The sequence below is a fragment of the Anopheles bellator genome, chromosome 2, assembly GCF_943735745.2.
Source record: "Anopheles bellator chromosome 2, idAnoBellAS_SP24_06.2, whole genome shotgun sequence".
NCBI lineage: Eukaryota > Metazoa > Arthropoda > Insecta > Diptera > Culicidae > Anopheles > Anopheles bellator.
The window spans coordinates 11,412,037-11,426,366 of NC_071286.1; the positions used below are offsets into that span (position 1 = coordinate 11,412,037).

At 51.4% G+C, this 14,330-nt stretch overlaps 2 protein-coding genes across 2 annotated transcripts; one reads left to right on the plus strand and one right to left on the minus strand.

The window, feature by feature from the left end:
- The first annotated feature begins 111 nt into the window (after nucleotides 1-111).
- On the plus strand, nucleotides 112-4,155 carry LOC131212799 (superkiller complex protein 2). The gene is made up of 5 exons (XM_058206821.1): nucleotides 112-203; nucleotides 272-2,617; nucleotides 2,694-3,459; nucleotides 3,516-3,694; nucleotides 3,766-4,155. Exons 1-5 carry the CDS (start codon nucleotides 192-194, stop codon nucleotides 4,123-4,125), a joined length of 3,663 nt encoding a protein of 1,220 aa, XP_058062804.1. The 5' UTR covers nucleotides 112-191; the 3' UTR covers nucleotides 4,126-4,155.
- A 55-nt stretch (nucleotides 4,156-4,210) lies between these two features.
- On the minus strand, nucleotides 4,211-5,349 carry LOC131212800 (protein SEC13 homolog). Its single transcript, XM_058206822.1, has one exon. The coding sequence runs from the start codon at nucleotides 5,274-5,276 to the stop codon at nucleotides 4,281-4,283; it is 996 nt and encodes a 331-aa protein (XP_058062805.1). The 5' UTR covers nucleotides 5,277-5,349; the 3' UTR covers nucleotides 4,211-4,280.
- Between the last annotated feature and the right edge of the window lie 8,981 nt (nucleotides 5,350-14,330).

Consider the following 14,330-nt stretch of genomic DNA (forward strand, 5'->3'; position numbering starts at 1 on the left):
CTGTGTTTACGTGTGCGAAGGAGACAACCAGTGTTCCGCGGTTTCCACGGTGATTTGACAGCTCGAACAAAATCGGCTTTTAATGCCATTGTTTACTTTGTGTTCACAAATCAGTCGGCGATTTTTCAGGGTTTTTGACGATTCTGGAGCTGTAAATTGTCCCTAAATTGTGACGGTAGCCACTTCCCGTCATGCCGTTCAATGTAAGGCGGCACGCTTGCGGTGCGAAGTGTTAAATTTAGCTAAAGTTTCGATTGATCCCTTTACATAGCCGGCCTGGTTGACGGAACCGCCACCGATAGTGGACGAAAGGGACGATGTGCTGCGTGCGTTCCTGCTCGACCCACAGATTCCCGTGAACGATCCCAAGCCGTACTATGAACCGCGCCATCCCAACCTAGCGCTGCTGTACGATGTTCCGCACGCTCCTATCGTTAGCCGGATCGTGCCGGAACGCTGTGCCGAAACGGGCCGTGTGCTGGACTTTGTCGAAGTGTTGGTACAGAATGCGGGAGCGAATGCGAAAAACTCCATGTCCCTGCAACGGGAACCATCAAAGGGTGACTCGGCCCGCGGGTCGGCATCGTATTTTCCCTTCTGGCCGGGCGGATTCGAAACATCTGAAACGATCCTCGGATCACTGCCACCCAGCGGTGATGAGCCGCTGTTTACCGGCAACCTCAAGACCTGTCCACCCGGCTTTGCAAGTGGCATCGATTTTGGATCCAGTTCCACCGAAGGGGCCAGTAAAGGGGGAAAAAGCGTCGATAGCGGCTTAGTTGATCTTCTGTCGGCAATTGATGATGGTGAAGGTTTCGATCTGCTGGCGGAAGATGGGAAGGAAAAGGACGAGGGAAAGCCTAAATCAACAAACGACACGCTACCGCCGCTTGGTGAGGAGGAAGAGAAAGTGCTGGCCACGGCGGATAGGGGCCCACGTGAGATCGTGCTTAACATATCGAGCAACACGACCAGCTCCATCCAGTCGGTGGAGTGGGCCGAAATGCTGGACATTTCGAAGCCGGTTGACGATTTCTACGCAAAAATACCGGTGATGGCGCACCGCTTTCCGTTCGAGTTGGACATTTTCCAGAAGCAGGCCATTCTGAAGCTCGAGGAACACAGCCACGTGTTTGTGGCGGCGCACACGTCTGCCGGCAAAACGGTGGTGGCCGAGTATGCGATCGCACTGTCGAAGAAACACATGACCAAGAGCATCTACACGTCGCCGATAAAGGCGCTATCGAATCAGAAGTACCGCGACTTCAAGACCACCTTCCAGGATGTGGGCCTGATGACGGGCGACATTCAGATCGATCCGACGGCATCGTGTCTGATCATGACGACCGAGATCCTGCGCTCGATGCTGTACTGCGGCAGTGACATTACGCGCGATCTTGAGTACGTCATTTTCGACGAAGTACACTACATTACCGACTCCGAGCGAGGCCACGTGTGGGAAGAGGTGCTGATACTGTTGCCCGACCACGTGTGCATCGTAATGCTGAGTGCCACCGTTCCGAACACGATCGAGTTTGCCAACTGGGTCGGGAAGACGAAGCAGAAGCGTGTTTATGTGGTCAGTACGGCAAAGCGACCCGTTCCGCTCGAGCACCACCTGTACACCGGGTTCGGGGGCAAAACGAGGCACGATTCGTTTCAGATTGTCAACGAGCAAAGTCAGTTCCTGCAGGAAGGCTACCGGAAGGCGAAGGAGTGCGTGGAAGCAAAGCTAGCCAAGAGTGGCCCGGTGCGTTACCAGCAACGCGGGGGGCAGTACAGCCAGAAGCAGGAGCAGACACTTTGGGTCGGTTTGATCGATCATCTGCAGAAGCAGGACAAGCTGCCGGTCGTGGCGTTCACACTGTCGCGCAAACGGTGCGATAACAATGCCGAGGCACTGATGTCGTGCGATCTGACGACGGCCCGCGAAAAGTACGCCATCAATTCGTTCTTTCAGCTGTGCCTGCATCGGCTTATCCCGCCCGACCGGGCCCTGCCGCAGGTGATTCAGGTGCAGAGTTGTCTGGAGCGTGGCATCGGCATCCATCACAGTGGCATTTTGCCAATCCTGAAGGAGATCGTCGAGATGTTATTTGCCCGCGGCCTCGTCAAGATACTGTTCGCGACCGAAACGTTCGCAATGGGCGTGAACATGCCGGCGCGGACTGTGATTTTCGATAGTACACGCAAGTTCGATGGCCAGTGCGTGCGGCCACTGCAACCATCGGAGTACACGCAGATGGCGGGACGTGCGGGGCGCCGTGGATTGGACAAAACCGGCACCGTGATTATCATCTGCAAGAACGGAATACCGCCCGAATCGGAACTGCGCACGATGATCCTGGGCAAACCGATCCGGCTCGAGTCGCAGTTCCGGCTGACGTACGCTATGATGCTGTACCTGTTGCGCGTCGAGCTGGTGACGGTCGAGAGCATGATGTTGCACAGCTTCCGGGAGTTTGGCAAGCGGCAGCGGATGCCCCAGAGCAAGCTCGAGCTGACGAAGGTGCAGGAGAAGGTGTCTGCGCTCAGCAAACTCGGTGACCATCTGCAGCCGCTGTGCGAGTTCTACCGTGCGGCACGTGCCTACATTCTCGTGTGGAATGAACTGGTGGTAAGAAACAGCCCGTTGTTTTCGGGACGATCTGGGTGTTGGTTCAGACATTCTGCCCCCTTCTTTTCCATTGCAGCCTCAGCAGCTCTGCCAGACGAAGGCATTGAACGAGCTCAAACCGGGCCGGGTGCTGGTAGTGACGGAGAGGTACCACTACAACAAGTTAGCCATTCTGCTCTCGGTCACACTCCAGACGCACAAGCTGATGAAACTGACCGTCTTGGTGCTGGACCACCAACACCCACCGCAGCAGGGGACCGGCAGCGACTCTCCAGAGACCCTTGATCGGGGTCCACTCTGGCACCAGATGTTGTCACTTTCCGCAAACTATATGTCTTTCATCCCGGAAGGTGTCGGTGGACACCAGATCCTAACGATCGGGCCCACGAACGTGGTCGAGGTAACAAAGCTTATGATCAAGTGCGACCCCGCCAAAATTCTACAAAACTGGGAAACCCGTCAAATACCGCGATTCCGCGATGCGCCACCATCGCAAGCGGTCGTTGACGCGGTGGCCAGTCTCGCGGAGTTGCACGGAACCCTCGCCGACGGCAACACGGTCGGGGTGCTCGAGGTCATCCAGCTTCGCACCCTTTTCCAGCATGTCGATCTCGCCAACGAACTGGCCGCTGCCCACGAAGGTGTGGTGGAATATTACCCGTACACCTGCTTTCCGCACTTTGAGCAAGAATTCGCGAAGGTTTACGATCGCATGGAACTGGAGGCTAAGCTGGACGAGCTCAAGTACCAAGTGTCGTACGAAAGTATGTCGCTGTATCCGGACTACTGCCGGAAGCTGGAAGTACTCCAGGCGCTCAAGTACATCGACGACACGCATCAAGGTAAGCAAAGGCGGGATCGATGGATAAAACGGTGCCTAATGGTTCTTCGTTCTTAGTGGCCATGAAAGGACGGGTGGCGTGCGAGATGGGCCAGAACGAGCTGATGATCACGGAGCTGGTGATGCGCAACATACTGACCGATCTGCAACCGGCCGAAATCGCGGCCCTCCTATCCAGTCTCGTGTTTCAGGCCAAAACGGACGTGCAGCCAAAACTTACCGATACACTGCTGCAGGTGAGCCGGATGGAAAGTGGGCGAAAGTCGATCTCCTATTGTCTTATGCACTACTTCTTCCCGTGGGGCAGGCTGAGGCACAGTTCCGGGAAGTGGAAAACGACATCCGGACGGTCGAGCGGCAGTACGGTGTGACGGAGGTGATCAAAAAGGAGGAACTGAATTTTGGCCTGGTGGAGGTGGTGTACGAGTGGGCGCGCAACAAACCGTTCGCGGAGATCATGGTGCTGACCGACATCAAGGAGGGCATCATTGTGCGGTGCATTCAGCAGCTAAACGAGACGCTGTGCAACGTGAAGGACGCCGCGCAGATCATCGGCGATCCGGTGCTGCAGAGCAAGATGGAGGAAGCATCGAACGTGATCAAGCGAGACATCGTGTTCGCGGCCAGCCTTTACACGTCGAGCACGCCGATCGATATCGAAGCTTAGCCACTGGATTGAGTTTATATTAATAAACATTCTGCCGGGCAGTTGTTCGCGATATTTAAAAGTATTCTTTTGTTTTATTCTGGGTAGCATGCAATACACGGTAATAATGGAATACAAGCAAACAACGGTCCCTAAGCTATGGTTCGTTCGATACCCTATAGCGTTCGCTGTTCCGGTATGAAATTGTTTTGGCCACCGGACGGTTGCTGACCGGACGCTACCGCCGCCGCGGATGCCGTGTTCGTATCTTCGCTAATGCAAATCCATTGCCCTTCGTTGGTTTCCTTCCAGAGGCTCACCTTGTTGTCGCCGCCCGACACTCCCAGTATGTTGCCCGTAAGCGACCAGCTGACGTTCCAGACGACGTCGTCAAAGTTGTGCAGCACCGTGGGCTGCCAGCTGAGCAGGTCGTCGCTGGTCCAAATCACCACCCGGCGGTCCTGTGAGCAGCTCGCAATCTGATGTCTCGGCATACCGACGCTCGGGGCCCACGCCACGTCCCGGACCCAGTCCGAGTGTAGCTCGAGCCGTTTCTCTTCCTCCCAGCGGTCGCCTTCCTCTTTCCAGATTTTCACCGCATTATCACACCCGCCCGTTACGAGCCGCTTGACGGCGAGGTTGGTTTTGTTCGGGCGCTGATCGAACGCTGGCTCGGGAACGGTGGCCGGGCACCAGCTTACCGTGTTGCAGCCGATCGTGTGCACGTTCGGGATCTTCTTGCAGTCCCAGGTGCCCGCTTCCACGTTGGCCGTCAGTATGGAGATGGAGCCATCGGAACTACCGCAGGCCAGTATCAACCCGTACTCGGCCGGCGCCCAGGCCACCGAGTTGACGGACGAATCGTGATTGCTGTACTCGTACCACTTGGTCCAATCGCCCGGACCGGCCTCCTTCCAAATGATCACCTTCCGGTCGTACGAGCACGAGGCCAGCACGTTTCCGTACCGCGGGTGGCCCCACGCCACTTGCCAGACCGGGCCACGGTGGCCCTTCAGATCGGCGGCCAGTGTTTGGGCACCGCTTTTGATGTCGAAGATTTTCACCGAGTTGTCTGACGAACAGGTGGCCAACCGCAGCCCGTAGTAATCGACGTCAGCACAGTGGATCATGTCCTCGTGCCCGGTGTCGATCGTGTTCAGTACCGAAACCATTTTGGTGGAGAAATCTGGCTTAATAAATGCAAAATTATCACTTTTCGCTCTACTCAATTCGCAGCCTTCGGAACGAAACTATTTGACGTGGAGCAAAACAATGATGCGCGGTGCTGTCGGTGGGCCCCAGACTGACAGCACGCGTTTGACGGCCGCCATCGGCGGCGACAGCATCGACACTTGAAAACACTCACTTGGATGACATTTTTTAAATTTTGAGATCAATCCGTTCCGTTTGCTCGTGAAATGGGCAACGAATTGTTGGTTCTTGTGTGCTCCTGGGTGCCAGAAGAGAATCAAAATTACACGAACAAACCACAAGTGTGTCCGTTGCCAGTTCCAGAGTGTATTAAATCGGTGAATGTTTGAGGTCGTCCGAAGATGCCAGACGTCCGTTCTGCAAAAAAGTGCGGTGCAATGAGAAGCGAAGAATTCGGTGACTACTTTATTTGGCCACAGTTTTATTAATAAATGGTGGGTACTAAACGTAAACGTAAAGCATATTAATAGATTCGATAAACGACATCAGAAAGCATCGTGTCATTTCATTAACTGTTTGCCCACACAGATCCCAAGAGTACATTCGACCCCATTAGCTCCATCGTGTAATGTGTTTGGACAATCGGTCGAAATTGATTTCAGATGGCCTTATCCAATCGTTGAGTGGTGAGTGGATTTTTCCTATTGCCATCGTTATCAGAACATTGGGGCCTCTCACCGCCTCAAGTGCAGAATGTTATCGGTACATTGGAATAAACATTTTCCTAAGTGGGACCAAACTTGTGGCTGAACGCTCCCAGCCACCGAGGGGCTTGTCTGGAGCTCAAACAGCAAACCATAATGATAATGAACATTGCTTGACCGTTCCATGATCACCCGCGAGGCCAAGGTTGGGGAAATTTAAATAATCGAGCTTTCATTTAGTACGTCCCGTTCGCAAGACGGGACCCATTGGTGGAGACGGATAATATTTTCGGCGAACGGCGCGGAGACGCAAATAGTATTGTCCTGATTGTAATTCATTGCCCAAATTTGGACGGTCTCTCTAGAGGGACACGCGTCAGCGTCCCGCCGAAAGCGGGCGCGTTATAAGTGCAAAATTAATAATCCTAATGGGCCGGGCAGCGCTAGCACCACCGGACAGTTTGAATCTAATTTATCAACGGTTAAACGGTTGCCAGGTAAGCGGAGGGGCTCGGGGCTGCTCGCTGGCCCCAAAATCTAATACGGCGTAAAGTGCGCGAACGATAATCATCCATCGGCGGCCCCTCGGATTAGTGAAGTCGCGAGTCGCTCCTGGGCGGACTGGAGAAGTGAAGGTCGTTCAGAAATTCATCATTACACATAACAAATTGTGTTCACTTTCGCTCGGGAACCGGAAGGCGGGACGACCGGAATGTCGTGAGGTGAATAAGAGAGCAAGCGGCACACAAAAAAAAACGCCGTTAATTTCAGCGAATGCGGATAAGAAAGATCTGAAGTCGCGATAAAGGCAACCGGGGCCGGCAGAATATGGGGAACAAAAAAGACATTTTCCATCATCGCGAAACTTTACGCCGTGTCGCGGTTCTTTTTTGTTTCTGTGCCACTGAAAGTTAAATTACCCATCACCGTGTGCCGTAATGGCGGGGGACTCGGTTGAATTAAGGAGGTAGTAGCTGATTGATCGCTAACTCAGTGGACCGTGCGCAAAGTGGACGAGCGGAATCGTTATGGCGTTAGAGTCATGTCAGCGCCTATTAGCAGATGCTGCTGATTGTTTTGATTGAACATTTTCATCCCGTGCTCCCCGTTTAGTTGTGCAGACAAAGAAAACGTTTGATGTCGATGTTCCTTCTATTTCGATTGTTTGGAGAGAAAAATTTCAAGGCCAACCTAGACAAGTATGAAAACTTGCGTGTGATTTGTGCCTGTAATTGTGGACTCTTCTGATGCAGTCTTTACATTTCTTTCTTTCTATTTCTATCTTTGCCATCCAATGCCATATCTTAGTTATGGTTTTGTTTCTGTTCTGTTTACGTTGTGTGCTTTGATATGTATTCCTTCAGGTCATTTTGCATAATTTAAGTTGCTTTCTGTTTACACCCGTCGGTTTATAAATTTAGTCAATTTTTTGCCGTTTTGCTTTTTTTGTCGTGCTTTTCTTCTTATTGCCTTCCAAATGATGCATAACGCGAATTCGATCCTCAAAACTATTCATGGTCGTGGTTCTAGATCGCGTACTCAACAATCATCCAGTCAGATTTTTTTTGCACGAGTACCGTACTGATGCTAATTGAGTTGTTGCTTTGTTTTCAACGAGCTATGCGTAGAGAAAGAGAGAAACAGAAAGGATTGTGCAGTTCACTATTGTTTTTGCATTTCAACCATTCGCACGCAACGCCTGGGTTCAACGGGCTGTATGAAAGTTCTAATAAGCCACATAGTCTCTGTCTCGCGGAGCCTTCAGCAACTATCGCTGTTGATAAGGGGTCCGAACGGCTCCTGATAGTTGCCAACTCTGGCATTCGTTACGCGGGCGCCAAGGGAGAGTTCGATTGAATTCAATCCACTTCGATCGCGGCATCGCTTTTTGTTTTATTTCACCACAATATTCGCTGCCGGGGTCCTTCGTCTATTGTGTCCGTTCTGGCAGGGGCGATCCCCTGGAGAGTCGTTTTTTGCATTTCACACGACCCGACCCGACAGCGATTGCACTGGTGTTAAGTTTTCTAATCAACTTTAAACTTTTCTCTCGATAGCAGTTCCATTTTCTCCTGCTCGCTGTCTCTCTCTCTCTATCGGGCAAAAGGCGGATACGTCATCCGTGCCTTTTGCCCGTGCTTTGCGCCCCTTAATTGTGCTGGCCAATTCGATAGCTCCGACGACGACGACGACGACGATGTCGGTGGGTTTGCGAAAAGGACTTCGGAGGCATCGGAAGCAGCGGTGCAGCGCAGCGGTGGTGGTAGGTGTGATTCGTACGTGTGTGGGGCCATCACAGACCCGACATCTCGGAACCGGAGCGGGGGCCGCCGCAGGACTCGCAGGACCAGTTGATGAACATTATAATAAATCTAATATGGCGCTTGTTAGCTGTGACGGTTCAATTTAGTTATCTTATCAGTGTGTTCAATTATTGGTGATGATCTGTTGGATGGGGCCTTCGACCGGGGCGCTGCGGCCAGCATGTCGGCCGGGATGCCGGCTCCTGGCTCCATTTCAGAGCCGTGCGGGCCGGGCGCTTGGTGCGCAGCGTCCGCAGGAAGCGGATATCTATCAGAGTTTGCGGCCAGATTGGTCATTTAATCTAATTACACGCGCCCCAGTTGGCTGTGACGAAACGCTATTGTTTGTGTGCGGCAGATCGCCGTGATAAAGGAATTGCCCCACAAACCCCCGGCACCTGAAAGCCAGCGTGCCCGACGGATGGATGGATGAAACGCTGCCCGGCTCGTTTAGAAAAGATTTATCGGTTAATCGGTGGCCGAAATCGGACCACCCGATTCTTGTATACACTCATATGCAGCTACCTTGCCTGTGTTCGTTTGCATTTTGATTTAGAATTATTCGTCAAAAAAACAAGCACACGGCCGGTGGAGTATAATTAGCCGATAAGTTTAAATATTGATCCATCCGACCGTCGAAATGTTTGCTGAACAAAATGCACAGTTTCGCTTCCCGGTCGTGGTTTGTGAAGCGCAGAGGACTGTCCAGTAATCGCTCGCTGCGTGGTCACGTTGGGCGATGGAGGCGCATGGTCGTCGATGGAGACGCCTGGTTATTGGTGACGATATTTCCAGTTCGGAGGTTTATTCATCGAACGTCGCTCTTACTGGGGGCGAGTTGTTTGCCATCGGTTCCCTATCGCCCGGTGAGCCTCATAATCCGGTCTCTATTGGCCGAGTAATGGGCGAAGCGAAGTTAAGAGGTTTTACGCGCTCTCGGCTGGGCTTTTCTGTTTCTGGACCCGCGTGTAATGAGATGCACTCGAACGTACTAAGATCCGAATGGCAGCACCGACGACCGGTTAATGACGGGTTGATACCGGCAACGGACCGTGAAGGGGCTGTTGGTCTCGGAACGCAACGCTAGGGGGCCCTGTGTTTGCTGAGCAGATTACACCGAGCTATTGAATGCATATTACATCCGATCGGGATCTTTCGGGAGCTTCCCTTCAGCCTTCAGGCATTGATTCACGACGGTCGGGGCGCTCGGTTTGTGGCCATTTGAATTTGAAAGGGTTGTGTGGCAAATTTATTCAACACCGGCCGCTGCCAGCTCGATGAATCTTTGGGTACATAAAATAATCTTTCCGCCACTTATCGATGCTCGATCGAAGGCGCCTGTCGGGCTGGCGGCCACCAGATGTTGTTTTTCTTTCGCCCACAGGAGGGCCTGGGGAGGCGGGTTGCACAGTCCATGATTGGCCGCAGGCACATCCGGTCAGGGCCGGCCCGGACGTGAGAATGAATTGAATTCGGACGAGCCAGCCAGGATCACGTTTCCGGAAGCCGCCAGAAGCGATGATCCCACGCGGTGCGGCTTTAGGTACGAGGTGGTACGTGTTCCGGGGCGCCCATTGTGGCAATGCACCATAATTTATAATAACGTATGCAAGTGCTAGATTCATCGATGATGTACCCCGATGTTGGGAGTTGAGGCACGCTGTTAAGGCACCCGTAAATTGCCTCCATATTGAGGTTTATGGGGCGAATTTATTTTAATTCATAATCTGGGTATAAATTGGGCTTAAAATGTTGCCCACCGTCTTTGGATTGGGATTGTGCGAAAAGTTTAGTTAAGAATGGGGAACTTTTAAGGACCAAGCACTAATTGTGGAATGCATTAAAAGCGGATCCGTGCGAACTCTGAACCGAGATACAATCAGCTCGTTAGTGGGTCATTAGAATCGGCATGGCGTTGGCCCACTTGCCATGGGATTTTTTTCATGCCGTAGGCAATAATAAAGTGGGTTCTTGATCAGGATAGCATTTGCTCGACGAGAGGACATTACGTTATTACAACACATAATCTAGTGCAATTTTACTCAAGACCCAAGAAGTTAGCTTTCGAAGCACTTTAAACAATTTCAACATTTCGCACGGAGCGCCTTTGGGTTCGGGCGTCGGCAAAGAAATGGCACAGGAAGTGAAGCAAAGGCCTCTGCCATTCAGACGGAACCGGTGTGGACCACTAAGATCCCCGCGGCGGACACGGTTGCGTGTCCGAAAATGCATGCATCGCTGCCGGGAATCGTCCGTTATCATTATTCGTTTTATTATGTTAGCTGCCTAAGCAGCTGCCCGGTGCCGGATTTGAAGCCCAGCCCGCCCGCGGTCAGGGAGGATGTATTCACGCATCCACATGGGGCTGGTCATTTCAGCCGGGTGCGCTCCGTTTTTCCCGCATTTGACGAACACGGATTCTGGCCGGACGGACGGCGGATTGCGTCGGAAACAAATGCATTCATAGCCGACGTCGCGCGATTCAAAAGCTCACTTCAGCACCAGCATTAATCCTTTTCGCTCGTCAGCGACCAAAAGACGCCGCAGGATGATCCTCACCGTAGTTTCCGGCCTAAGCATCATGGCTGGGGTGCATTTCAAAAAGCATTTGAGGCGCCTCGTTTCTGGGACTTTCCAGGAGTTCTGAGGCTGCGAAACGATGAATAGAGCTGCATCCGCTTCGGCACTGACCGTGAGATGTGCTCGCTCAAAGGAATGTCTGGAACTTGGCTGTTATAAATGTACATAAATGGAGGTAAATGCAGGAGTTAAAAAGGATTTCTGATAGGTCTAGGCCATTTGCATGAATTCCTTTAAGTATATAAGTGCTCAAAGAGCTTACACGGGATATTCAACTGAATGCGCCTCGAAATCATTTATCGTAGAAATCCGGGCAGGGTCCGCCCAAAAGAAATGTGGCATGGTACTGAGCCGTCAGTTAAACAATTAATTCACGTCGACATTATGGCGCAAAATGACGGTTGGAATATTACAGCCACAGACGCACATGCATCGTTCTCTGGTTGCCACTTCGAGAACATCCAAATACCGAGGATTAACGTGCCACTTCCGGCGCGAGCTGTGTCACTAACTTACAAACTCATTTCGGTCGGCCACAAATCTTGCGTCATCAAGCTTCTACGGAGCACCGGGAGTTTGTATTTACTTTTGGAAGGGCTTACTTTCCAAGGCGCCGGGAGCGAAAGAAATTAGCCAAGAATAATGCATTCCCGGAAGCCCCTTTGCCAGCTGGCGAGGCGAATGAAATGAATCTGTAGCCAGCGTGTGTGATCTCACATTTCCGCGAATTAATGCCTTTTAATAGATTAAGGGTTGTAATAAATACATGAATCAACGACGCGTGTTTGCCCTGTTCGAGAAAGTGCGAATCTGGCTAATAAGAGGCCCCGAAAGCTTCGGCATTCATGTTTAATAAATACGTGTATTTGTTGTAGGTTCTTTCGCAAAGGTTCACGTTCCTATCGGAGCCTCGTGTTGGCCAGAAACTACGTCACATTTATTTACTTTACTTTCTGTCAAATCAGACACCCGTAACGGTGGCCATTTGAGTGTAAAATAGGACACGCCAACCAGGGGCCATTTCCATGCGCAGCACCTAATCTGTGATATTGGATTTGGTGCTCCTTCGTCCATTACTGTTCGACTGTTCTTCGTTGCCACACTTGTTGGTCGTTGTTCGTGAAAATGGACGCCAGCGTTGCATTCATATTTGTGCGCCTTGTCCGCCATTTCAGCCAAGTAGAAAATAAAAGTGAACCAAACGAAATGAATGCCGCTGTCATTACTTGATTACTGCGCGGCGGTGGTGTAGCGGCCGATTCTTCAGCCGTGCCGAAAGCAGAAGCCCCTTCAGAAGCCCCTTCGGTCCGAAAGGCTGGATTCTCGGGTTCCGGGTGGTGAAAGATGAAATTTCTATTTTAATTCAAGCTCCACTGGCACTGATGGCTGCACAAACGAATCATCTATTGACTCAATACATAGTGCACGGGCACGGACACATAAAATAGGGATAGATAGGGCACCTGCCAAAAACGGTCGAGTTCCCCGAAAAGGACATCCGTGCTTGACGGTGCGCGAATGAATTCGAAAGTAGACACGGCGCACGGCGCACGGCGCACGGTGCTGCTGCTGCGGTTATGATAGAAGTTAGAAAATTGTCTTCAAAAAGCAAATTTGCCAACCAAACGAAACACATGGGACTTTTGCCCGAACCGGCCACAGTCGCCCAGAGTGTGGCCCAGAATTATGCATTCCGATTTCTTTGCACGCCGATTGCGGCGGGACAGTGGGCTAATGGGCACCCCAGGAGGTGCCTAGTCGCCAGGGGCTTGGTTACAGTTTTGAAACGAATCGTGTAGATTGTAACACTTTTTTAAAATACTAATTGCTCGTTAAGTTTTTTTGTGTAATTTAAAGAAATAATCCCTAATTTTGGCCATCCGATCCGATCGGTGCAAGAGTGTGCGATTGTGCGCGTCCAGTGCCAGAGGTACCTACATTAGTCATCATCGTCGTGGTTTGGCCGTTAGATTTAATTTCGTCATGAGTTAAGTAGCTAAGCAGCGGGCCGAGGCGAGGCAGCCCTTCCCGAAAAGAAGCCCCAAACCCGGTGAAAAAGACAACCGACAGCGACAGCGAATGACCAGAACTTGGAATGCAAAGACAAATCGTGCCGTTTGTCGCAAAAAGCGCGACGACAGATTCGGTCCGTGGACCGAGCACGGGCAGCGCATCCGGTGATTATCCGAAGCTCGGGCAGTTCGGGCCGAGGACTACCAGAGATTGCGACGATTTGGAAGGGTTTTTGGCGCAAAAATGGTTCTGTTTACTTTTCGAACACGATTATTTAAACTACGCTCAGCACCGGCACAACGTGGGGATTTCGTGCCGTACCGGGAGTGGACCAAGTTTTGTGTTTAACTAAATTCGACACACTTTTTGCTATCCGTCCCTCTGCGGAACGATAAAATGGCGTGGCTTTGAGGATCTTATATAAGTGAATGTGCGTTCAAAATGTGTTACAAATTGGAAACGATTCTTCAGACTTTCGTCCGGTGTCCGGACCATGGTCGTCAATTTTGAAACAAAACCACAACGAGGAAGGACCCCTTAATTCGCGATGAGCGCACGGGACACAGAAATGGCATAATTTGCCTCTGGTCCAGCCGAGAAGAATGGGGAAGATATCCCCAGGAAGTTAGTAATCGGAATCGGCGCCTCGATGATGTGCGGCGCCCATATGTTCCGTTTCTATGGCAGCACAGCATAAGTCCTGCCGCTTCACAATGGCGGGATTTATGGCCCATCTTCCTCCACTTCGCGCTAGCCTTTGTGACGGTCGCTATCTGCTAAATTGCGGTACTTAATCCAAATTCAAATTGATTGGTTGCTCGCGAGGAGCAATTCCGTTTAATTGCAACCGCACGCTGCCGGCACGCAGCGTGAAGTCCGGGACAAAAGGACACACGGGGCCGGGTGTTACATCCTGGGGGTTTCAAAGCTATTCATCATACGGCCAGGGTGGATTCCATAACGGGTGTGATCTTTATCGGAAGTCCAATCGTGTGGCACGCGGAGCGAAACGAAGCGCTCCGGAATGCACCGGGGGTTGTTGGTTTTTTGTTTACTGTTTCCGGTGGTGTTGTGATTGGTAATTAGTGTGATATTAGTACGGAATCCGCTGCAATGGAATGTAATGGTCATGTTGTGAATGGAACCACCACATTATGTCACGCCTTGAGGCGCTAGGTGCGTAGCTTTGAATTGTGACAAATGGACATTCTTCAAGAAAAGGGTTGGCCTTAGTTTCGTGCTGGTGATTGGTGAATTTTGGGCCATCTATATTTGGAGCATCTAGCAACTCTATAACCAATCTCAAAGGTCGGTGGTTGCCAGATCGATTAATGTCAATCCTCGTTGGAAGTGTCTTTTCAGTACAATTTTAACCATGGAACAAACCAGGCAGACTTTTCAAAAAAAGTCGTAAATAAACATCGGTTATCGGTCTTTTGCAACCGAAAATTCTCAATTAATCGAACAGCAGCCT

Coding starts and splice junctions, on each gene's coding strand:
- LOC131212799 (XM_058206821.1), top strand. Junction 2,618..2,693: donor TCGTGTGGAATGAACTGGTG/GTAAGAAACAGC, acceptor TTTCCATTGCAG/CCTCAGCAGCTCTGCCAGAC. Junction 3,695..3,765: donor TTACCGATACACTGCTGCAG/GTGAGCCGGATG, acceptor CCCGTGGGGCAG/GCTGAGGCACAGTTCCGGGA.
- LOC131212800 (XM_058206822.1), bottom strand. CDS start 5,276: ATGGTTTCGGTACTGAACACGATCGACACCGGGCACGAGGACATGATC.